General features: G+C 49.8%; 1 protein-coding gene across 1 annotated transcript in view; it reads right to left on the reverse strand.

Annotated features, from left to right (window-relative positions):
• GOT2 (glutamic-oxaloacetic transaminase 2) overlaps positions 1-25942 on the reverse strand; it is a 138239-nt gene that overhangs the window by 21075 nt on the left and 91222 nt on the right. Inside the window, exon 7 of the mRNA XM_085638202.1 lies at positions 7715-7865. Within this exon, the coding sequence (XP_085494328.1) occupies positions 7715-7865 (151 nt within the window). The remainder of the gene's footprint in view (positions 1-7714; positions 7866-25942) is intronic.

A 25942-nucleotide genomic window follows, 5' to 3' on the forward strand; every position in this document is an offset into this window, starting at 1 on the left:
GACCAGCATGCTGTAGATGCAAAAGGTAACCAATGGTATTTTGAATAGAGGCATCTAGTAGACCAATATTGCTATTGGTACCATATATAACAGTCATACACTCTTGTGGCAAGATTAGTTAGATAACCACATTCGAGGACTTCAGGGGTCAAATTGTAACATTGAGCTCCTTGGGGTTTGGTGGCTGACTTTTTCATGGTTCTGCGTGAGAAGGCTGGAATCGACATGCAGCTTTTGATGTGGAACCACTGATCGTTCCAAGAGTGTGGTGAACCACGGTTGACGGGTCCAAGTGGGAGCCACTAGAATCAGTTTGCGGGTTGTTTGCCTGAGCCTCCGAACCAGAAATTGAAGGAGAGGCAGAAAAGCGTAGGCAAATATCCCGGACCAATGTATTTATAGGGCAATGCCTTTGGATAGAGGGTGTGGGAACCTGGAGGCGAAGTTTGGGCATTTTGAGTTATCTGCTGTGGCAAAGAGGTCTGTTTGTGGGAATCCCCATTTCTGAAAATCGGCAATTCTATTGTTCACTCCTGGGAGGTGCCCTGCAGAAGATTAACTGATGAATTACCCAACGCCAAATGGTCTGAGAGAGGCGTGACAGTTGCAGAGAAAGTTGTGTGTTCCACCATTGCAGAGAGCAATGGGGGTGGCTGTCTATCAACACTAGATATGTAATTGACCCAGAGACTGATTCCACTGAAGTGCTAAACACTCCTGTAGAGGACGCATGTGTAACCTTGCATGAGGCACTATTGCAATGCAGGATGCCATCATTCGTAACAGTTGCATGAAAGTCCAGACTTAAGTATTGATTGGTCTGAAACTGTAGTAGCAGAGTATTAAGATTTCAAATTCTGACTGCATTGGGAGATGCTAGAGCTGTGCAAGTGTTTAGAGTCGCTCTCAGATAGGCCTGCATTTGTGAAGACTGAGGATGAGACTAAGCATTGACCACGAAACCCAATTTGTGGAGTAGGTCTAATGTAGTCTGAGTGGGTTGTAAATATGGGAAGACGGGAATGTGCTGTCTTCTGAGGTGTGCCGCCACTACCGCTAGGCACTTGGTGAATTCCCTTGGTGCTGTTGCGACTCCGAATGGAAGCACCTTGAACTGGTAGTGTTGCCCGTCCACTACAAATCTGAGGTACTTTCTGTGAGCATGGTGTACCGGAATGTGGAAGTATGCGTCTTTCAAGTCCAGTGTGGTGAGGAAGTCGTTCTGGGAGAGGAGCGGAAGCACCTGCTGAAGCGTTACCATGTGAAAATGGTCTGAATGTATGTATGTGTTTAGGGGCGGGAGATCTAGAATAGGTCGTAGAGTCTCGTCCCTTTTTGGTATTAGAAAATATAGGGAGTAGACCCCTAAATTTTGCTGACTGGCGGGAACTTGTTCCATTGCCTGTTTTTGTAGGAGGGAGATTACCTCCTGTTTTAGTAATGTGGAATTTTCTTGTGACATTGGGTGTTGCCTGGGTGGAATGTTAATTCCAGGCAGTATCCTGACCGAATAATTTGGGTCACCCATTTGTCTGAGGTGATGGTCTCCCAGACCTGAAGGGAATTTTGTAGTCTGCCCCCGACCGGAGTGGGATGGTCTGGAGGGAGCGGGGGGAAAGTCATTGGGTAGGCGGTGTGGCAGAGCGGGCGGTATTTGTTTTGCCTCTGCCTTTGTTATTGCCCCTATAGCCGCCTCCTTGATAGCCCCTTGTTAAGGTGGACTGAGTGGGGGATTTGTAGGAAGTGGACGCGCTGAGGAGTAGCCTCTAGACGTACTCCGAAAGGAAGAGCGGCGAAAGGCGCGCCTAGGAGGGTGTGACTGCAGGGCTCCCATGGATTTCGCCGTATCAGTGTCCTTCATTTTTTCGAGGGCCTCATCTACCTTTGGGCCGAATAGGTGTTCTTGGTCAAAGGGATGATTTAGGATGGAGGCCTGTACCTCTGGTTTGAAACCCGATATTCTCAGCCAAGCATGGCGACGGACGAGGACGCTAGTATTAATGGCCCTGGAGGCTGTGTCTGCTGCATCGAAGGCACAGCGTATGGAGGTGTTAGTTATTGTCTTACCCTCTTGAATTAATTCATTGGCCCTATTTTTGTATCTATCTGGGAGGTGGTGCATTATGGTTTCTAATTCATCATAATGTGCCCCTATCGTATCTGGCCAATAGCGCTTGGGTGTTGGCGATACGCCATATATTGGCTGCCCGATGCAGTAAATGTAAATGTCATGGTACTTATAGAGCGCACTGTCACCAGACTGCCACCTTGCGGTGTCGCCTATCGGTTTCCTGGCACTGATACTCATACCGCTGTGGAACCCCTCCTGGCTTTCCCTGTGAAGTGTCCACTCCTGGGCACCCCCACGGTGAAGCCAGGCATCCTTAGCGCTGTTGGGGCCGGTGTGGAGGCTAAGCAAGCTATTGCCCAGAGTTGCAGCGTGGGGCCTGTGATTAGAATAGGCACCGAGGCGAGAATAGACAGGTCTGAGGAAATTGAGCCCGAGCCCCGCCGAGGCGGGAATCGAACCCTGGTCCCTGGCCAGAACTCTGCATCAGGGTCTGCCGCTCTAACCATTGAGCCATACTCCTCCACGCAGTGCGCTTTCCTGACGCGTCCAGGAGCTTTGACTCTGTCAGGTGGTGGTGCTTCGCCTGACGCCTGGGAATTTGACCTCTTTCGTGCAGTGGAAACCACTAGGGAATCTAGTGGTGCTGGCCCTTTGATATAGGCAGGATCTGTGGGGGCGGCTTTGTACTTTCTCTATGCGTGAGTTAATGACCCTGGCCCTGACTGGGTCCTTAAAAACCTTTGGCGCATGTTTTACCACCCCCTTGAGCATAGGTAGTATGGAGGTAGACCTATGTGCGGTATCAAATGTGTCGAGGAGGAAATCCTCCTCCACTGGGTCAGTGTGTAACTCTACCCCATGATAATGTGCCGCCCTCTGAAGTAGGTGGTGGAAACCTAATGAGTCTTCCGGTGGAGATGGCCTGGAAGGGTAAAGGTCATCTTGTGGGACGTCTGGAATATCTGGGTTATTGTAGTTGTCCCATGGGTCTGGGGATCCTGTAGGGGTGGGGTCTTGGGGCACATCCCCTGGATCGTGATATGGGTCCCCCTGATCATCATTGTCTGGAGACGGGGTCGGAGAGCGATGAGGTGGGGGTGGAGAAGGCGGAGGGGGCGGAGGTGGAGAGGGTGGAGGAGGTGGGGGGAAGGTATTCTGAAAGGGGAGGTAGCAGAGTCCTTCCTCTTAGGAGGTGGAGGCGGAGCCGGTTTGTCCAAATGTCTCTTTTTGGAAGAGTGCCAAATGTCCAGTTTTTGGATCCTTGGTAAGAGTTTTTTGTAAGGGATCCGGTGTAAACAGTTCCTGTGACATTGTTTGGTCCGTCGGCGCCGAAGTCTTCGGGCCGATGACTTTTTAGGCTTGTCTGTGCCGGTTTGCTTAGCACTGGGCTTGGGAACCTCCGATTTCTTGGTCGGTGCAGAGGTGGGCTTCGGCGTGGGCCTTATGGGGTTTGGTCTGTGCCGAAGATGGCGTCGGTACGGAAGCGCTGGATTTCGACACTGAGGACTTCGGTGCGGAGCTCGGTGTCGAGGTAGAGGCCGGTTTCTTTTTCAGTGCCTAAGTGTGTTTCTCGGCACCGGAAGGCTTATGTGGCTTCTTCACCGGGCCCGAAGGTGGGGTGTGTGAAGCAGTGTCTCTGGTCTTGCCTAGGCCCGGAGGCGAAGGCGTGACCGAAGCCTTTTTGGGTGTCGGCGCGGGTGGGGGGGGGATATTACTCACAACCCTCTGCGCCGGGGTGATGTCCTCCACATCTGAGTCGTCTGCTTCGGAAGCACGGACGAGGTCCTCTTCGGTGCGCTGCTGTCCCGGATCTTCGACGTAGTCTCCGAAGATGTCGACTGGAACGGAGGTCGAGGAGTGTGCCATGTTTCGTCTGGCTCTTCGGTCCCGAATAGTCTCTTTCGATCTGAAAGACTTACAGGCCGGACAGTCTCGAGCCTCGTGTTCAGGGGAGAGGCAGAGGTTGCACACCTCATGAAGATCGGTGTGGGGGAATTTGGACCCACATCGAGGGCACTTCTTGAATGGAGTTCTTTCCATCAGCTGGGACCGGAGCTTGGGTTGGCCCGAAGGCCGCCGTCGACTGGAACCGAAGATTTGTCGATGAGAAGGTGATTGAGGAGATCGCGATCTAAATACCGCGATGCGAGTGAGGATTCCGCTTCGATCGTCGAACTGGCAATGTTCGGAACCGGAGCGCAAAGATTACATCCGAGCCCCTATGGCGGAAAAAAAACAATCTGAGGATGGAGCTGAAGCCCATGCGCAATACGATCCAAAGGAGGAGTCACCGACCTCGTGACTTCCAAAGACTTTCCAAGAGGAAAAACAAACTGCAAACATCCGGGCCCAACACCAGATGGCGATCTATGCAAAAGTGTGTAATCTGCAGCTCATATGCCTCGAACATATAATTAGAAATTCTGTACTTTGATGCCTATTCCCCTTTTCTTCCTTTTCTCCCTTTCAGGTACCGTCATCATTGATCATTTCAAATTGCTATGAATTTGTTTTGAGTATTTTTGCCTCTAGACTTGATGGTGATTACTGTAATTGAATTTTGACTCACAAATTTATTTAGCTAAAGATTATCAAAACTTCTTGAGTCTGTGGCTATTTAGAGTAAAAAGAGATAAATGTCATCCTATTTTAATCTAACTCTGCAACCTGATTCATTGAGGAATTAACAAATTGGTAAGACTGGGTAAAGGAAACAAGGGTTATAGGTAACGCTCAAAATTGATAACAGCGGGGTTTACTAGCCGATTGTAGGATTGTGGTTTGGGCCCAGTTGGGCATTAGGTGTAAGAGTGACCGGAGCTGGTGACCCACGCTTTATCACTAGGGCGGGGCGTCGGAAACATAGTCTGTGCCGAGCAAGGCCCGAAGGCAGATGTAGTGCTGAAGCCTTCGGTTTAGTTGAAGAGTTTATGGGGTAAGAGGGCTTTAGTACTCACAGCACCCTGTCCCGCTGGAACGTCCTCAGACTCCAATCTGATTTCTAAGTCAGAATCAGATTCTGGGACCAAGGCGGCCCCCCCTCTAACACAGCGGTCACTTCTTCCTGTTCCGATTCTTCTCCGAAGAAATCTGGAGTCTGTTCAGTGCTTCGGAGCTGCATTTCTCGTTGTCGAACCAGACGATCCCGAAGGGTCTTTTTCGATCAAAACGACCAACAAGCCTCACTATGTTCTTCCTTGTGCTCCAGTGAGAGGCAGTTAGTCTTGGTGTAGGTCAGTGCGAGGGTACTTTGAGTGGCATGGAGAACAGGTAGCATCTTCATGAGAGGGGCACACGGGATAAATCTGGATCTGTGTGAGCAGGGGATCTGTGTCTCAAGTGTCCCAGTGATCATCTCCCTGTGGCTCTCCATAAACACGAATGTCTGACAGTGGAGACCCTTGTGGTGAGTCATCTAGTGGCTCCCCTGTAGGAAATAGTGGTGCAGGAGAGAGTGGAAGTGGGGGAGGTGGAGGCGAAGGCGTTGTTGGTATGGGAGTTGGAAGGGATGGAGGGCTGGTAGCCTGGTCGATAGGCTTCCTCAGAAGAGGGACTGGCATGTCCAAAGCCTCTACAAAGGTAAGCTTCCTTATAGGTGGTTGAGGAGAGGAAGCTGTGGCCAGGATACATCCAGTATGAACCTGGATATTAATTTTTTTCCGGCATGACCCCCAATTTCTCCTGTAACTTATGCAGGATTGATTCCAACTGTGTTTCAGGACCTAGCCTGGAGGTCGGCTTCGACTCCGAAGCTTTCAGATTTGAGGTGGACTGAGCACTCTGTGCAGAGGTGGACGATGTTGCCTCGACACTGAAGCTCAACTTCATGCCTACTGGTGGTCTCATTGCAAGGAAGCAGAAGTCAGGGGGTCCATAGCGTTTTTTGCGATGCAGACCATGGCTAGACAGCAGTGGTGGCCCAGGGACCTGGGATTCTGAGACCAGAAGTGCTGAATGTTTTTGGGCAGGATTGGGCTGTGGACATGAGCAGGCGGAGCTGTACTCACAGGTTGTTGAGCTGGTGTAATGACCTCTATTTTAAAGTCACCCTCAAGTTTGGAGCTGGAACGGCCATCGTCAGAGATGGCCCCCTCCTTGTCGACCGAGGCTGCTTCTAGGCATGCTCCTCTGTGAATATGTCTAGAGTATAGTCGGTGGCTCTGTAGGACATCTCGATGCGACAAGCTCTACGATCCAGAAGGGTCTTTTTGGAGCAGAATGACTTGCACTGACTGCTTTGTTGTGATTGGGGGGGACAAACAAGTTCCACACTGAGTGTTAATCTGTGTGAGGATACTTTGTGTGGCAACGTGGGCAGAACAGAAATGCTGTGCATTCTATTAGTGGAGCATTTTCGCAACGACTGGTAACAATGGGAAAAGTAGGCCCCGAAGGGGCCTCCGTCGAACGGAGTCGAAGTGGCAGAGTTTTTGTAATGAGTTGTAGATGGAGAAGCACAAACGATAACACTGTCGTAGATAGAGAAAAGAACAGGAGAATCAAACTAAAAGCGGAGTTAAAACACGCAGCGGAGGCATACACGTCCGAACCAGACTGAGTTGATGGCCATGCACCGAAAGGAGTCACTCGACATTGTGACTTGAAAGACGTCTTAGAAGAAAAACAACTTGCACAACTCCGGATCAAAGACTAGATGACAGGAGTATGCAAAGCATATGTATCTACAGCCACACATACCATCAAATTCCCCTTTCTATGCAGGATCATATCTGCACTGTCACCAGGGAAGCCAACTACCTACTGCACGCACTAAGGAAATTAAAACATTTCATTCTGACTGCAGATCTCAAGACAGAAGTTCAAGCGCTAGTGTCCTCCAAACTAAATTATGGCTGCACCACCCTCGTGGGACTATCAAAAGTAAAACCGGCACCTCCGAAGAACACCTTTAAAGCAGCAGCTCGACTCCTAACAGGCTAAAAAAAAAAAGCAATCACATCTCCCCAGACCCCAAAGCACAGAACCAGCTACCCTATGAGGCAATGATCCATCCAAGAATTGCCTGCCTGACCCAAAGCTCTTCACCACAACTCTCCAGCTTACCCTGCCAACAAACCAGTCCCATCAGGCAAGAATAGAACTTTACAGAGTACATGCTTCCCTTCTACTGAAGCCCTACAAACTCACCCTCCCCCCACCCCCCAAAGAAAACCAACAAGCATTACTTCTCAGGAATTGCCCCCAAAATATTGAACTTCCTTGCTCCAGAGACCAGATGCTACCACTCAACTGCTCCTTTAAACACAAAATGAAAAGTAACTACTAATTAACAGATTCCTTCCCCAATGAAGATGCATCTTCCCCAGACTTTAAACTCCATGGCCTTCCCTTTCACAAGTCTATCTGGTCCTACTACATACCCATTGTTACTTTTTCTATGATGCTACCCCACACGTTATTTAAATGACCACTTAGAATACAGACCCTACGAATGCCAATTTGCACTCTTATATTTACTTTGTTGCTCTCGTAATTGTAAATTCCTACCCATTTACCTTTTTGCTTCCTGATGTACAGTGCTCGGATACCCGCAAGGGTCATTTTCATGCTATATAAAACTCAAATAAAAAATAAAATTAATTCAGATACCATAAAGCACAAAGGCTGAAGATCCTTACTCACCATACAAGCCCATGTTCTTTGCATAAGACTGTGACAGCACCATATTGATTCCTTGCTCGATGAAGTGTCTCACAGCCCATGCATCTCGATTTGTGTCACCACTGGCAAAGCCCTGATATGCCATGTCGAAGAAAGGGAAGAGCTGGCGTTTCTGTGGGAGAGGAATCACAAGACTTACATCCAAATGCCCAACTCCACAGACTGTCCTTTCTTCATTTACAGCTCTAGAGCTTCATCTATCCTAGCAGCCTAGCCCTGAAGAACAAAATTCAAATCAGCATGCTACTTATCAATTCACCAACCAATCCAAAGTGAATCATTGTTGCAAATCCTATGGTAGATTTTAACTTGCGCTTTGCACAGATATTCTAAGTGGGAGGCATACTATTAAAAGATGCAGCAAAAAAAAAAAAAAAAAAAAAAAAGTGTTAAGTGACTGTTTATCTTAGGCCAATGCACCCTTCCATGACAACTAGATTGTGAAACAGCCCCACCTGAAGAAACGTTTCTCGTTAGGGTGGAATTTTGTGAACACCCAAAGGAAAGAACTGGGAAAAAAACCACCAAGTCCAACTAGTCACAATGAAAATGGCGGATCATTCTGAGGGATACAGTACCTGAAACTAACTACAGTACCGCACTGAATAGTGGCAACGAGGAAAGTACTCTCAGCATAGAACCTTTGACCTCACAATATCGACCTCACAATATCGCTGCTGTAACGGTTTGTGCACAACACTGGAAGAGCAACAGGTTTATAAACCATCTGGCTGTGAGTCTTCTGCAAAAGAAGACTGGGTTCAGTGTACAGATGGTCTTATTTGAGGATTAAGACTACCCCCCTACTCCATTAACACAGGTACATTATGCAGCAAAAAAGGTTTTGCATGAGTTGGTTAAATGTCCGATTTGCTTTGGTGCTTTGTAAAGGACACGCACTAATCATGGGTCAATTAAGGAGATTTTTGTGCTGCAAAATCAACTGGGGAGTCACAAGTTTGCATTTTACATAACATTTCTGTGAGAAAGTGCTTCTTGGCATGGTTATCCCCCACTAAACCCCGGTATTGATTGTAGTGCACACGGTCCAAGCCAATCAGGTCCCCTGTGCCAGTGCTTCTTCCCTATACTATTCCCCAACTGGTCCTTCAGGTTGCCTGTAAGTCCCTAGTAAAGGTACCAAGTGCATTCGGACTGAAGAGTGTCCCCCTAGGAACCCTTCACCCAAGTCATGCAGACTGCCACTGCAGCATGCATTGCCTGGTGCAGACAAAATGACAGTCGACATGGCACACCAACGAGTTCCACAGCACCATGATGGCTTCACTCAACACAAGGGGTTTGGTATCAAACTACGCCTCACAATGAACCCACGATGCCAGGGTGGGATTTATTGTAACAAGTTCTGAGAGGGCACCTCAGAGGTGCCCCCTGAAAACCTACCAACCCTGGTGTGGACACGGACTGGCTTTAGGCAGCCTGTCACACACAGACATGTTTCTGGATCCCTGGGTGCTGCTCTTTTGGAACAAACAATGCACATCCTGGGCAGGTGTCCCACCTCCTACTCCAGGATGGGCCAGTGTTTGAAGGGGAAGCTTCAAAGGCCTGCCGTCTTTGTAATGCAACCCCGGCTCAGATGGCCTTCAGTGGTCAAAACCCCACTTTTGGCAGAAGAACCAGCGGGAAAATCAAACTAGAATAGGAGGTGTGCCCACCTTCGCCAACGCCACCACTCAGGGGCTGGAAGCGAAGTTAAGCACACTTTTCAGTGCCTACCATTTCGAAGATGGGACTTACCCACTCAGGACATGGGCTAAGCCCCCCTCACACAGGAGGGTGGCATACAAATAAGAGCCGTGCAGCAGCAAAGACTGAATACACCAACTGACTTAACCCCAGCCCTACCTGCCTGTCTGCAGCCCTCGAAGACCCTACTGAAGAAAAGCAACTCATCCTGCAGACCAGTGACCTCCAGAGCCCTGGGAGGACTGCCTAACTTCAACAAAGGCTGAAAATCTCCTGTGAACAGCAGACCGGTGTAGGATCTGCTTCTTATGGTTACCCCACTTTTTGCTGATGTATCACTGTTTTTGACTTAGTCTGCCTGGGATCCTGCTATTCAGGGCCCCAGTCTAGCTGCTTTCTCCTCTAAATTGATTGAATGTACTTTAGGTACACTCCAGATTAGATTCTGGGGTACCCTTATCAGTCCCTACTATATGGTATACTATGTACCCAGGGCATAGATACCCCAGAGGTCTCAGGGGCGGCAGCATGCATTATGCCACCCCTGAGAGACCATTCAAACTGACACCACAGGTCTGCTACTGCAGCCTGTGTAAGGTGGTGCATGCACCCCTTAGATATAGGTTCACTATATCTATTCTAAAATCACTGCACATACAAACCTATCAGTCACCCCTATGGCAGGCCTTATCAATCCTGAAGGCAGGGTGCTGGGTTTTATGTGAGAGGGTGCCCATGCATGAGCAGAGCCCCTCTGCAGCCTTCGGAGACCATTCTACGGGGTGGTTTGTGATGCAGCCAACCATATATATTTAAGTGCATTATAACCTCGCGGTGAATGCCAACTTTAAAAACGCTGCTGGAAACATGTCGTGTTTGGTGTCAAACACCTTGGAATCATACCTCTCCGCCAGTAACTGGCGGGGGAGGTATGATTCCACCCTTCTAGAGGGACTTATGGGAAACACCAGTACACCCGGTACCAGCTTTCTCGACCTGGGCATCATAAAATGGATGCTGCCAGCCACAGACACGAGTCTGCCCTCTTGCTGCTGAGACAAGTTCGAGCAGGGGAAGGCTCGACAATAGGTTTCCTGTGACAGGGAGGTGTGACCACCTCCCAGACAGGATTTAGTGTATTGGGGCTGGGTGTGTGCATTCTGAGAGTGTTTGAAAGTCTGCACTGGGGGCACATTTGGTGTCCCTGTGCATAGCCCAGTTCAAACCAGTTGCAGGAGCCATTTTCTCCTGCTCTGGCGCGAAACTGGACAAAGGACATGGGTGTAGCCACCCCTGTGTCCTGACCCTCCGACAGGTGGGTCCCCAGACTCTGTCCCACCCCTTCTTTGGGTATAAAGTAGGAACCCCTGACTACAGGACTTTAGATTTTACCTGGACTAAACTCTGCTAGAGAAACCAAGCACTTCAACGATCTACACTATGCTGGATGACTGAAGGATCTCCCTTGGAGTAAAGGAGTTACTCCCCTGCAAGGCAGGCACCTTTAACGCATCTGACCGGTTTGCATCTCTCGAGGACTCCTAAGATTTCTGTAACACAGGAGGTGGGTTCCCGAGCGTCCCGGAGGTCGATCCGTTCTCTCAGCAATCCTGAGACACATATCCCTCGTGGGGACAGTGCAACCCGAACCCCTGTGCACAGTGTACTTTTGCAGCAGCATATGCTTTTGGGCAATCTGAGGCTGTGCTTTGGGCTACCTGTAGTCCTGACCCCGAGCAGTATTTCCACCGAAGACTTCCGGCCTACACTTCATGAGTGTTCCGTGGGCTGGTATTTTGTGATTCAGCTCGAGATCCCTTCGCGATCCCTGGTCCGTTGGCCTGTGGGTCCTTGTGAAGGTGACTGACTTTCCTTGGGCTTTCCTGGTTGCTCCAGAAGTGCCCCGACTCTCCATTGCTTGGAGAGTCCCCAGGACCTTGCTGGTCCTCACCGAAGCGGCTTTACTATGCCCGCGTGGGTTGCAGTTGCCAAGGCTTGTAGGTGTGGGAAAGCTCACCTCTGGACTTTGGTAGTCGTCGATGTCTCCTGGTCCCCGCAGCTGCAGAGTCCAGCATCGCATCTTCTCACATGAAGAACCCGACATCAGTGGGCATTTGTCTATCTTGCCCCTGTTCACCCTTAAGTGACTCAGACACTGTCCCGTCTGCTTTCAGGGTCTTCTCACCTCAGATCCAGGCTTGGATCCCAGACGCTTCATCTTCCCGGCAGCAACACTTTTCCGCATCATGCCATTGAAAACGACTAAGGTTTCCGACACCACTTGACCTATATTCACCCGGCTCACCTGGGATAGGTAACACTGGTATCTCGGTACTCTCAAGGGTGCTGGCCTTAGAACCTTCTATGTTCCAAGGGGTTTGCTTAAAGTCCTCTCCGAAGTGTCCTTAAGCTCTGAAATTCCAAACGCGACTTTCCCATAGGATTGTACGGAGCTCGCGTCTGTTCAAACACTGCACCAGTCCTCCGTGGGTCCCCCGTGTCACTACTTTGGGTGGTTCCTTGGGGTCCCAGCGATTCTACGTGCTCTACGCATTGTGTCTAGTTAAGTCGTGGTTGTTATACCACTTTTAGTATATGGTTCGGTCTCCCCCTGTAGCCCACTGTGTATTGTACTATTTACTGTTCTAGTGATTTAATATTGTGTGCTTTGTGCTCTAATCTCAAAGAGGTTAGTAGAGAGTGTTTAGTTATATTTTATATATCTCTTTTGTGGTTCTCCTTTCATTTGGTCATTCGGGAGGTAAAACAAGCTGCTTTACATTCCTTCGAGACTTCGCCTGAAGGCTGCTCTCTATAGCTACCACTAGGATAGCTTTCAATAAAGGTAGTCTTTAACCTAATCATCAATAACTTGTTTGGACTGGTACAAGGTGCTCACTATAATTTGTGGTCAGCATATACCAGACCAACTTCTCACAACAGGTCCAGAAGAAACCAACTCCAAAAACAAAAAACTCTGCCATGAGGAACAGAGAACCACCTTTGGACCCACCTCTGCACCAGACGCACATTGCCAGAGTTCAAGAGGCCCACTGGTCCTGAAAAGGTTTCCCAGCACCTCTCAGCCAGAGTCCATCGCGGGCTGACGACTGGCATACTGCACCCTTGACGCCTGCAGCCTCAACACAAAGTCTCCCTGACCGCGACCTGCCCGGTAAGCTGATTCAAGACACCAAAGAACACCCCTGCACCTGAAGCCCCTGGTCCTTGGGGAGCTGGACAGACCGTGCCCCCACGTCCCTTAGCAGCTCTACTTACCTGGGCAGTAGTGGGTTTTCTTCGTCTTGCCTCGAGGCTGCAGCCTTTATTCCAACCTGTTCTCCCCCCATGGTTTGCTATGGGCACCCGATGCTGTATTGGACCTCTCAGATGAGCTTTTAACTCCCAAGAGGAGGGAGGTGGTGGTCTATCTTGGAACAAAAAGACAAACTTCTGGGACTGACAGACCAAGACAACAGATATGCATCACAGGATGAAACATGAAACTCAATGCAAAATAGTCGGCTAGAGGGAGGAAGTGCTAAAAACTTGCCTGAAAGTGGATCTGAGGAATTTAGATGACCTCACCGGGTCTGTGAAAGTTAAGGTTGATAGGAAGAAGAGAGGGTATCTTCCTTTCCTTCCGAGAACTGTGCCTAGCTATCATCAGGCAGGGACATGGAGATTAACGCCCACGGAAGATGCTTCACATACTTGTTGTAGTGTTGCCGCGCGGACCTCGGCTGACAGCGCTTTTTAATGTGCTCACCCTTATTTTTTAAAACTTTGCTCAGAATCGTACTGTATTGTATTTTATGTGATTACTAAAAAGGAAAAAACGCGCCTTTGCACCGATTGCTGCTCCATCTCCCCTGCACCTCTCCACCCCGCGGCCTCAGCCTATCGGCCGGCAGGAGGCGGAGTTAGAGGCAGGGTTTAGGCTTCAAATGAAGACCTCAGCGCGGGAGCGTAGAAATCAGCTAGGAGCCTTAGGTCGGGGGACGAATATGAGATTTGATTTGCATAAGGCAGAGCCCCAGGGCCCGTCTGCGCCCAGACGGGCCCTGGGGCTCTGCCTTATGCAAATCAAATCTCATTCGCCCCCAGACCTACGGCTCCTAGCTGATTTCTACGCCCCCCTCAAACCCTCAACCCAGAAGCTCCTAATGGAAAATAACATCCTTAAAAAACCTCCGATCCCGACCACTCCACTTCTCCCTACCCCCGCATCCTCTGAGCCTCCTATAAACAAATCCCTGCCGTTACACATATTCTATCTCAATACCCGTTCCCTGGTTAAGCACCAGCTCGATGTTTTCCTCTTACTGTCATCTCAAAAACCGGACATTTTCCTGGTCACCGAAACATGGCTAACCGAGGATTCTGCCCCTGACATCTTGGCAGCACTCCCGGCTGATTACTATATCTTGCACGCCAATAGGTTTTCAGGCAAGTGTGGTGGTGGGGTCGCTGCTATCATTAACAAAAACTTGAAGGTTACTGCAGGAGTCCTAAATTTATTAACGACATGATTTTCAAACACACCGCGTCGCAATCTGCGCTCTGCCCACCTTCACCTCCTTACACTCCCCCCGCTTTAAGCTCCAGCGACAAGGTGGCCGCAGGTTCTCCTACCTCGCCCCTAAACTCTGGAACACCATTCCTCTATCAATCAGGAGCTGTGACAATCTTTTGCGCTTCAGGAAAGCTCTTAAAACCTGGTTGTTCACGCAAGCATATGCTTAAGCCCCCTCACTGTCAACACTTCACAACCTTAGCGCCATGAAACCCCCCGGTGACTGTGCGCTCTACAAGTTTCTTATAACATAACATAGCACCTATTAATGAATTGGAAGGAGTGGTGGATTCCCGGAGGGTGAAGGTTTTCCAGTTGCCATTCTCAATTTACTACATTATTAGATGCTACTAAAAAATAAAAAAGTCATTCTAATATGTTCCTGGGTTAGGCCCATGTAGCAAAGCTTCCAATTTGTTACATTGTCCCCTTTTTCACAATAACATTTCTGCCATGAACTTTTGCACATATTTGTATACACAAAAATGTCGGATTATTTCTTTGTTTACACATCTAGCTTTGCACAACATTATCACGATGCCTCAAACATCATGTACAAATGTAGTTCCATCTTCATCCACGGGGTGACAAGAGCTATCCACATATCCATAACATCGCTACTCTACAACGCACATCGCAAGGCTGCTTTCTATTATAAATAGTGAGCATCCAGATAGATTGGCAGAAAAGACTTCAGCTGACACCGAGCGTCCCATGCATGCGGAGACTTAACCACGCAGCGGTCTGAAATCTTGCGAGGGGTGTCCAGTTTGTGACCAAGACAGGGCTCTTCATTCTCTCAAAGATTCTTGGCTCTACACCTACACATACTCTAGGTACACTTTGAGTAGGGTTTACATAGTAGGAGTACGCCAGATTACTGCCTTGTTTATATGCCTGCATATATATACACTGTTTCAGCACCATGGTAGAACTATATCTACTATTTACACTTTTGGTGCTTGTAATTACTTTCATCTGCTTCTGTCTGCTGATTATCACAGGACATGTATTCTATACCAGAAAATGAATATGCTACTTACCAGTATGCATCTGTTCTTGGCATGTAGGGCTGCTGACATTCATATCTGTGCATAGATCGCCGCCTAGTGTTGGGTCCGGATGTTTGCACGTTGTTGTCCTGGAAGAGTCTTCGAAGTATCCTTGATAGGTGACTCCTCCCCTGGACTACAGTGCGCATGGGCATCCTCTCCATCCTCAGATTGTTTTTCGCCATTGTGGCAGTGATGGAGTAGATACAGAAAGTGATGACCATGCTTGCAGTAATTCTGAGAGCTGCAGCTGCGACAGGCGCCGGGGAGGAGGGAGGGCGATATGAATGTCAGCAGCCCTACATGCCAAGAACAGATGCATACTGGTAAGTAGCATATTCAGTTCGAGGCATGTGGGCTGCTGAATTCATATCTGTGCATAGAATACATAGCAGTGCCCTCTATTGGCGGCGGCTACCCGTGCCAGCTGCAGCGGTCTGAAAAAGTGTTTTGAGAACAGCCTGTCCTACAGCTGCCTGCTGTTTTGACTGCACATCTACGCAATAGTGTTTTGTAAATGTGTGTGTAGTGGACCATGTGGCTGCTCTGCATATATCATGCAGGGGAATATTTCCTAGGAATGCCAGGGAAGCCCCCAACTTGCGTGTTGAGTGGGCTCGTGGTGGAATAGTTAATGTGCGTTTTGCCTTTTGATAACAGATTTGAATACACTTAACTATCCATCTGGCTATCCCTGCTTTGGAGATGGCGTTACCTTTGTGTTGTGGGGCAAAGGCAACGAACAGTTGTTTTGTCTTCCTGAAGGGTTTAGTCCTGTCGATGTAGTACATGAGGGCCCTCCGTACATCTAGTGTATGTAGTGCCCTTTCTGCAACAGTTTGTGGGTTTTGGAAGAAAACGGGCAGTTCAATAGTTTGATTCATGTGGAACTGCGATATTACTTTGGGCATGAATTTGGGGTTGGTACGTAGCACGACCCTGTTGGCGTGAACCTGTATAAATGGCTCTTGAACGGTTAGTGCCTGGAGTTCACTAACTCTTCGTAGGGAAGTGATCGCTACAAGGAAGGCCACTTTCCAGGTAAGGAATTGAATCTCGCATGAGTGTAGAGGTTCAAAAGGTGGACCCATCAGGCGTGTGAGGACCAAGTTGAGGTTCCACATTGGAGCCGGTGGGTGACTAGGTGGAATGACTCGTTTGAGCCCTTCCAAGAATGCTTTGATGGCAGGCACTCTGAATAGAGAGAGGTGCTGCCTGGTTTGCAGATAGGCTGAGATTGCTGTCAAATGGACACGTATAGAGGTGTACGCCAGATTGCATCGGTATAGGTGTAAGAGGTAACAGATGATGTTTTGGATGGATGCGTCCAGCGGGTTAACGTCATTATTACCGCAATAAATGACGAACCGTTTCCATTTGGCTGCATAGCAAGCTCTGGTAGTGGGTCTCCTGGCCTCCTTGATGATGTCCATACAGTCAGGTGGCAGGTTGAGATAGCCAAACTCTAGGACTTCAGGAGCCAGATCGCCAGGTTCAGCTGTTGCGGATCTGGGTGCTGAACCTCTCCATGGTTCTGCGTCAAATGCGCGGGTTTGATCCGCAGCCTTTGATGCGGCACCACGGAAAGTTCGAGGAAGGTGGTGTACTACGGCTGGCGTGCCCACGTGGGAGCAACTAGGACGAGTGTCAGGGAGTGTTGTCGGAGTTTGCGAGCCACCAGCGGTATCAACGGTGCTGGGGGAAAAGCGTACGCAAATCTGCCTGACCAGTTCATCCATATCGCATTGCCCTGCGACTGCGGATGTGGGAATCTGGCGGCGAAGCTTTGGCATTTTGCGTTTTCGCTTGTCGCGAATAGGTCTATCTCTGGGTGACCCCACTGCTGGAAGTACGGTTTGAGTACCGATGGGTGTAACTCCCACTCGTGCATCTGGTGGCTGTGTCTGCTGAGCAGATCCGCCATCTGGTTGTCCTTGCCAGGGAGGTGTTCTGCCATGAGGAACATGTTCCTCTGAATGGCCCACTTCCACATGCTCTGAGCCAGATGAGACAACTGTGGAGAGTGTGTTCCTCCCTGCTTCTGTATGTAGTACATTGCGGTCATGTTGTCCGTCCGGATCAACACGACCTTGTTGCACAGGTGTACTTTGAAAGCCTTCATGGCCAGGAAGATTGCCATCAGTTCCAGAAGGTTGATGTGCATCTTCTTCTGTTGTGTCGTCCATAGTCCCTGCACTGTGTAGTGGAGTACATGAGCTCCCCATCCCTGGAGAGACGCGTCCGCTGTCAGTACTATCTGTGGGACAGGCTCTTGGAACGGTCGGCCCTTGCAAAGGTTTTGTGGATTCCACCAATGCAGAGAGTTGTACGCCCGACCGCTCACCAACACTAGGTCTTTCAACTGTCCTTGAGCCTGATTCCACTGACGTGCTAGGCACTCCTGAAGTGGGCGCATATGTAACCTCGCGTGCGGGACTATGAAGATGCAGGAGGCCATCATGCCTATCAACTGCATAAACACTCGCGCTGGAAGTGAGTGATTGGGTTTGAACTTGGAGATCAGCAGTTGTATGCTGTTGATCCTCACTAAATTTGGCTGAGCTGTGGCCGCCAGAGTGTCTATAGTCGCACCTAGGTACTGTTGTACGTGTGCGGGCTGGAGATGGGACTTTGGGTAATTTAGTGAGAATCCCAGACTGTGAAGAAGGTGAATGGTACGGGACACGTGGCTTGCACATTGCTGGGCTGACCTCGCTTGAACGAGCCAGTCGTCTAGGTAGGGGTAGACGTGTATGTGCTGTCTCCGTAAATGTGCTGCCACCGTAGCTAGGCACTTCGTGAAAACCCTGGGCGCTGTTGTCACGCCGAAGGGAAGGACTTTGAACTGATAGTGCTGCCCCTGAACAGTGAACCTGAGGTACCTTTTGTGTGAGGGGTGGATGGGTATGTGAAAATACGCATCCTTGAGGTCCAGTGATGCTAGGAAGTCTCCCTGCTTGAGAAGCGGAAGGACTTGCTGTAGAGTGAGCATGTGAAAGTGCTCTGAAAGAATGTACTGGTTCAGGGGTCTCAGGTCTAATATAGGCCTGAGCGACCCGTCCTTTTTTGGGATTAAGAAGTAGAGGGAGTAAACCCCCGTGCCCTGCTCGTGGATGGGTACGACCTCGATAGCGCCTTTTAGAAGCATACTTTCTACCTCTTGCTGTAAGAGCGTTAAGTGCTCTGAGGACATAGGACGGTTTCTTGGTGGTATTGTGGGTGGAGTGGAGGTCAACTCCAGACAGTAACCGTATTTTATAATATCTTTGACCCACCTGTCCGTGGTGATGGAGTTCCACATGGACAGGAACCGTTGTAGCCTTCCCCCGACAGGTGTTATGTGGTCGGGAGGAAGGGAGAGGGCGTCACTGCTTGTTCTTGGGGGAGGACCTGGTGTTGCCGTAGCCACGTCCTCTGCCCTTGGTACTGGAGCCACGATAGCCACCTCGGGTGTTCTTATCGTAGGTGGTCTGCGTATTGCCCTTGTTATATGTTTGTTGTGACCCCTGTCCTCTGCCTGCTCCCTTGTTTCCGGGGCGACGAAAGGAGCCGCTCCGAAAGGACTGAGTTTGTAGGGCGCCCATGGACTTTGCAGTGTCCGTGTCCTTTTTTATCTTCGAGGGTGGTGTCAACCTCAGGCCCGAACAAATAGTCGGGTTGACGGGCTGGTTAAGTATATTGTTTTGTACCTCAGGCTTGAATCCTGAGATACGTAGCCAGGCGTGACGTCGTAGGATGACGCTAGTGTTGATGGCTCTGGCAGCCGTGTCTGCAGCGTCTAGTGCACATTTGATGGCAGCATTTGTGAGTAGCTGTCCCTCTCTGATAAGGATTTCTGCACCTTCTTTGTAGGGGTCAGGGAGGTGTTGAAGAAGTTGTTCCAGCGTGTCATAGTGCGCTCTATCGTAGCGAGCGAGGAGCGCTTGAGTGTTAGCTATGCGCCATATGTTTGCAGCTTGTGCGGCAACTCGCTTGCCGGAGGTCTCTAGCACCTTGGACTCTTTGTCCGGGGGAGGAGCGTCACCCGTTGTCTGCGAGTGTGCCCTCTTGCGGGCATTCGCCACAACGATGGAGTCGAGTGGTAATTGGCCTCTGATGTAAGTAGGATCCCCAGGTGCTGATCTGTATTTTTTGTCGATCCTGGGGTTTATCACTCGTGCCCTGGTGGGTTCCTTGAAAATGTCAGTGGCTGGCTTGAGGACCCCCTTCAACATTGGCAGAGTTTTTACATGTCTTTCTGAGGATGCAAAGGTGTCCATTAGAAAGTCATCTTCGATGATATCAGAGTGAAGCTGCACATCGTGGTTGTTTGCCGCACGTTCAATCAGAGCGTTGAACGCTGCAGTATCCTCTGTGGGTGATGTTTTTGCCCCATATAGCTGTGGGTCCTGTGCATCCAGAGGTGCACTGGGGTCTGCAGGGTCGCCCCAAGTTTGGTCAGGGTCCTGCTGGTCATCAGGGTCCGTGTCCACATGGTAGGGGACTTGTTCATCCATGTAGTCCCCCAATGCATCCGTGTCGGAGCGTGTGGGGGAGGCCCGGTGTGGATCCTGGTAGGGTGAATGGAAAGGTTCATACAGGAGAGGTTCTGAGTCCACCGGCAGCTTCCTCTTTAGCGGGATCCTGAAAGGTTCCAATGGCGGTTCCGAAGTTATCCTTCGGTCGTGGAGAATCATCCTGCCAGTGTTGGCGTCGATGACGTGTGACGGAGGCGTCTCAACAGGTGTAACCGTAGTCTTGGTGACCCGTGTCCTGAGTTGAAACACCTTCGGGATTGTGGATGGAGGCAAGCCGAAGGTAATGTTGGTCGGCACCGACGAAACCGCTGGAGCCCCGATCGAACCGGAACCCGACGGGTCCTGGAGGGCAGCCGTGGTTTTGCAGCCTGGCTGTGCACCAGGTCGTACTCGGGGCGCCTTAGAGGACGTGGCCCCGGTCTGGGTCGCGGCTGTAGATATCTTCGGCGCCAGTGGTGCATCGAGTCGAGGTGCGGAGACCACCGTTGACGTCTTCGACACGTGAGGTTTTGGTGTCGCCGAGGGAGTGATGCGAGGCGTAGCAGGCGGTACGGCCCTCGGTGTCGGCGGCGTCGAAGCCGGTAACCGAGCAGGTTTGTCGGCGCCGATGACCTTCTTCCGTTTGTCGACTCCCACGTCGCCCCTTTCGAGTTCGGCACCGAAGTCTCTCTTGGTGCGGTCGGTGCCGACACGGTGCGCTGGCGTCGAAGGTGTTGAAGGCTTCGATCCGACTTGCGCCACTTTCAGTTTCGGTTTCGTAGGAGCTTGAGCAGCTTTCGGTTTCGTGGAAGGGAAACCAGCTGATTTAAGCGGTAATGGCTGCCGCTGAACGTCCGAGGCCGGGCCCGAGGGCGGGGCCGAAGGACTGTGTGATAGGTCTCGGGTAAGGCCCGAAGGCGATCCCTCGACCGGAGCCATAGTCTGTGGCACTGGTGAGTTTTCGGTTTGAACAGGTAGGCCTTGTTCATCATCGGCGCTACTCTCTTCGGCCCCTAAGGCCTCCTCGTCGTCTCCTACCTCGGTGTCGTCTTCACCTCTGTGGAAGAGTGACTCGTCGGCCTCGTCCGATCCGGGGTCGTGGTCGGAAACGGGACCGGAGGGTAAGACTTCTACTTCTTCGACTTCGTCGGCTTCGTCGAAGATGTCAGCTGGGGCCGGTGCCGCGTGCTGCGCCTCGAGCCTCGCCGCTCGACGATTCCGCAGAGTCTTCTTGGAACGGAATCGGGCACAGGCCATGCATGTCGATTCGTCGTGGTCCGGCGAAAGGCATTTGTTGCACACCGGATGGACGTCGATGTGTGGGTACTTCGCATTACATACCGGACACCTTTTGAATGGCGTCCTCGATTCCATCGTCGAAGTAGTCGATGGACAGGTAAATGCGAACAAAGTCGGTGCTGAAAGTCAGTAAACTAACAGATAGTATCGAAACCCGATCGATAAACAGTACCGACGCGAACTAAAGGCCTTGTGGCCTCGACAAAAGTTTTTCCTAACTTGAGCTAAGATAGCACATCCGAACCCAATGGCGGAAAAAAACAATCTGAGGATGGAGAGGATGCCCATGCGCACTGTAGTCCAGGGGAGGAGTCACCTATCCAAGGATACTTCGAAGACTCTTCCAGGACAACAACGTGCAAACATCCGGACCCAACACTAGGCGGCGATCTATGCACAGATATGAATTCAGCAGCCCACATGCCTCGAACACGTTGGTTTAATAAATATAATGAAAACGTCCCACTGTGTATTCTGTATATAGGTCTCAGATTACAAGTAAGTACAAGTGACTGAGCGAAAGGTTCTTATCTGTTTCCACAATCCTGGCAGGGTCAGGGGTGTCATGTTCAGTGGTTGCCAGAAACCATTCGCTTCCTGTTTAGGGGGTGCTTACGGTGGCACTGAGCTAGCTGGTCTCTAGGCCAACATATCCTGCAGGGGTAACCGGAATCAGTCCAAGCACCTCGCCCAAAGTTTACGTTGTTGTAGGAAGCTGGCTCTGTATATGCTGTACCAAAGTGAGGTATAGTGTGCACAGAGTCCAGTGGAACCCCAAAGGTAGGCAGAGGTAAAAGTATATAGCACCTTGCTCTCTATTTGTCGTAGTGTAAGCAAGCAGTAAGGCTTCATCAGAGGGTAGTGTTAGGCATTTGTTGTACTCACTCAATCAGCAAATGGTGTCACACACTCAAAGACTGAATTCAGACCAATTTGTTTGTATCAAAAATATTTAGTTATTTCTAGAACTAAGTCAAGCCTGGTGCAAGTAAGCGAAATAATACCTTGCAAAATCTTATTCAATGATTTACAGTTGAATGCAGGTTGAAATGCAGTTGGTTGAATTACAGTCAAGTCAACAGTTCAAAATTAGTTTTTAGTTACTTTACAGATTACTGTGAAAGTTACTTTTTGGATTACTTTTCAAGTTACTTTCTCTAATCAGTGTGATATGCCTAGATACCACACAAACATTTCCTAGACAAAAGGTAAGTAATTCACTTTTAGTACATTTGCAGTTTAATGTTTCATACAAACCAACTCCACACTTGGAAGAATTTAAGGAAAAAGCAGTCAATGCAATCCGGTGGAAGGAAATGAAGTTAACGGTCTGCAGGCAAGTACTTATTTGTGGGAGTTGATATTCTGGGGTTAGAACCAGGGTTCCCCCAGGGTCGAGGATGCACACTCAGAACATCCTCAGTGGCACTAGAGCGGAGAGGTGCACAGTGCTGAGGCCCAATCTTATCCATTGCGGGATAGGGGGGAGCAGTTGGTGCCTGCTCACAAGCAGGCCACAAGGTTGTGGGAGCAAAGCTCCTGGTATTAGGCTCAGGGCAAAGGGGATCCAGGTTAGCACACAAGGTGCACCCGCAACGGCAGTTGGGTGCAGGGTGCTGTTTTGGCATTGGGTGCCCTGTTTTTAGAGAGTTGCCGTTTTGGATTTTGGCTGCAGGCTCGGTCTAGGAAGACTTCTAGGAGAAACCAACGGCTGGGAAGGTAAGTTGGAGGGCTTGGGGACGTAGGTGCACCTCCTGGTATCTTCTCCAGGGTGCAGGGCGACTGGATGCAGGGGTGTCTGAGGTCGGAATTCACCTTACTGGGCCACGCACAGTCGGGGGGGCGGGGGAAACAGGGTGGGTGTCTCCGTGCAGAGGCTGTAGGCGATGTTGGGGAGTACTGGAGGGGGTCACCCCACGGTGGACTTGGACTCTGGAGCGCTGGAGGACCTTGCTGGGACTGGTGGGCCACCTGGATTTGGGCCGAAGGCGTCGTGTGCAGTGGTGGTTCCAGGCGTTTGGTTTCTTTGTCCTCAGCAGGCTCAGTCTGTCTTGGGAGTTTTTTTTAACAGAGCTGCTGTTAACAGCAGATCTGGTCTTTGTTGAAGGTAGTCCGTTCTCCCAAGGGTAATGGAGGTCACTGGCTGCAGGACAAGGCGACTTTTGGCGCAGGATCTATTGATACTGCAGAAGGGCCGGTAGGACTGGGGCGAAGTCAGTTCTTCTCTGCAGTCCCCTCTACTGGGCGTCTTCTTTCGTTCTTCGTAGGTTGCGGGAATCTGCCTACTTGGTTCAGGGCTGCTCCCTAAATACTGTATTTTGGGGGCGTTTTTGCGATCTCAAGGTCAGTAGCCAACTGGCTACTGACCCTTGGGTGACTACACCCTTGGCGTGCTCACCCTACTTGGGAGAGTGGGCACAATCCCTAATCCGGATTGTTGAGTGCCTACCATCTACAAGATGGCAGGCACTGGAGAGTGGGCTTCGCCTCGCCTACCCCATCTGAGGGGTGGGGTTGGCAGAGGTGGGCACACTTTTCGGGCTGTGCTAATTTTTCCCGCCTGTCTTCCCGACAAATTGCAGGGGAGACAGGAAGGGGGCCTGCTCCTGATGGCAGGAGAAGCTGGGGGTCCAGTTACAAAGGGAAGCAAGGCCTTTGAAGCTCCCCTGCCACAGATGACTCTTCCTGGCCTGGGAGAGTTGTGACCACCTCTGCCCAGCGAAGGCTCCCACCCCAGGGATCCACAAAAATGTTTAGTGGTGGCAGGCTGGTGTGTACCAGTCAGGGAACCCACCAGAGGCTGGTCGTTTTTCCAGGGAGAATCTCTAAGATGGCCTCAGAGTGCATTTTTCATTAAATCCCACACTGCCATCAGTGTGGGATTTATATGCTGAGAAGTTTGAACCCAAACTACATAGTTTTCAGTAAAACAATTACGGTGCTGTGGAGTTCCTAATGACAAACTCCCAGCACCATATACTCTTAATGGCATTACTACACTTACAATGTCTAAGAATTGGTCTAGACACTGTAGGGGTACCAGGCTCATGCACCTTTACCCTCCCCTCACCACTGGTACAGTGCAAGCACCCAGCTAGAGGGGTGGCTGATCTATGCCAGGGCAGTGGATTGTAGGCATGGCACACAGGGATGTATGCCAGGTTGACTCTTCACTTTGTTCTGCTGCACAACACTCAGCCTGCAATGGCAGTGTGTGCATGTGTGATAAGGTACAGGGTCTCTAAGGGTGGCACAATACCTACTGCAGCACTTATAGGCCTTCCCTGGCCACAGTGCCCTTTGTACCTTTTACAAGGGACTGACATGTGGCCAGAGAGGTGCCAATTGGGGGTACAAGGCACAGTTTTGGGAAAGAACACAGACCCTGGGAACCTGATTGGCAGGAAGCCATGGCACATCAAGTCAAAGTGACTCAGTAGTCTGGTAAAAATGGGGGGGGGGGGGGGGGGGGGGGGAAGGAGGGGTTACTGCAACAGAAAACCAGCTTCCTACCGATGTCCAACACAGACTATGGATTATGAATTAATGGGAACTACACAACACTATTGAAAAGCAAACCTGTTGGTGTCAGCATACGTCCCCTAATAGACTGGCTAAAAAGGAGTAATCAGCTGACCTAGCTTAGTTTAGTTCCATTAATATTTATATGTTGCTTATTGTTGTGGTTTCATTTACTTATAGGATGGGAAGGAAGTAGGGAAGAGGGTGTTCCCAAATACTCAGAAGGGAGTCTACAAAGAAAACATGGGATGCTGTGAGCAATAAGAAAGGTTGTGCATAATGCTGCACTTTACTTCCTTAAGAGAGAGAGGCCTGCATTCCCCCAAACCCACCAGCTTCTGGCATCACCACAGGTCCCTAGGACTGAATGGAAATCGCCAAGGAAACAGCTGCTGTGGAGGCATCAGTTTCATTTACACCACAAAGGTTCCCATATACAAAACCACACATCACCCCGTTCAAGGTAGTGGGGGTAGCATTTAACAGTTTGCCACATGCTGATGCAAGAGAACAGAGATCCTACTTGCAGTTTTATTATTGATTGGGGAGGTGGATGGAGGTTTGGAAGGTGTGGAACCTGTATAATGGTCAACACATACGTTCCAAATGCTGCGCAGGAATCCTTAATGTTGTCGTTTAGAAACATGAACCGACATAGGTTTGTACCTCCCAGAAGGGACCTCAATATGGTATGGAATGGCGACCTGAACAGATCCAGTAGTGGTCTTGCTATGTCCCAAGTGCAGAGAACGCATCTGCGTTATGTTGCTTGGGAAATGGGATTGGTTGATGTTCAGAGGGCACCACGCTGAGAGCAACGTGAGTTTAAGTTCTACACTTTTCCTTTCTCAGATGGCACCGAGAGAAGCGTTTGAAATACGCGGCTAGAACTCTTCTTGGATCATGTTAAGTAGGCTTCAAATGGCAAATCGGTAAATAACTCTAACTGCGTAAAGGGGTGCCAGAATGAATCTTTAGGGACACAGTGCATTCAACTGAAATTAAGCAGGCAATATATTCTTTTGGAAATTAATAGTAGGGGGCCCCACATCACAAGCCACAAACCGAGATGCACTTAAGGCATTCATACAGTGAGCATAGTTTTAAGAAAGTAAAATGTGAGCTTGATGCTTAAGAGTCCTAACACAATAGTCTAAAACTACTACATTCTACAAACAGGACCGAGAGCCAGCTTCAAGTCTAACTGACGGACAAGGCCGAGAAGTCTCTCCTTCGACACTTGGCAATTGCTTTATAAAAGTGGAGGCAAAGCTGAGAAACATAGCAAATGACTCAAAGAGATTCATTTAAGAGGTAAGGAATACTAAAGGGGTGGTCATTCATAGTGAGAAACAATATTGGCCTTCCAGAACTTTTATGAATCCCTAGAAAAGACTGGATCCTACATAAACACACAGCCCGTTACTCAAGCTAACATGAAACTTCCACAAGGAAATGGACAACCTAAAGGACTGAGGACAAATTCCTTAAGGCCAATTTAAGGAACGAGTTCCACTAAGGTCCCATACCCAAA

This window comes from Triturus cristatus, chromosome 12 (assembly GCF_964204655.1).
Source record: "Triturus cristatus chromosome 12, aTriCri1.1, whole genome shotgun sequence".
NCBI classification, from domain to species: Eukaryota; Metazoa; Chordata; class Amphibia; order Caudata; family Salamandridae; genus Triturus; species Triturus cristatus.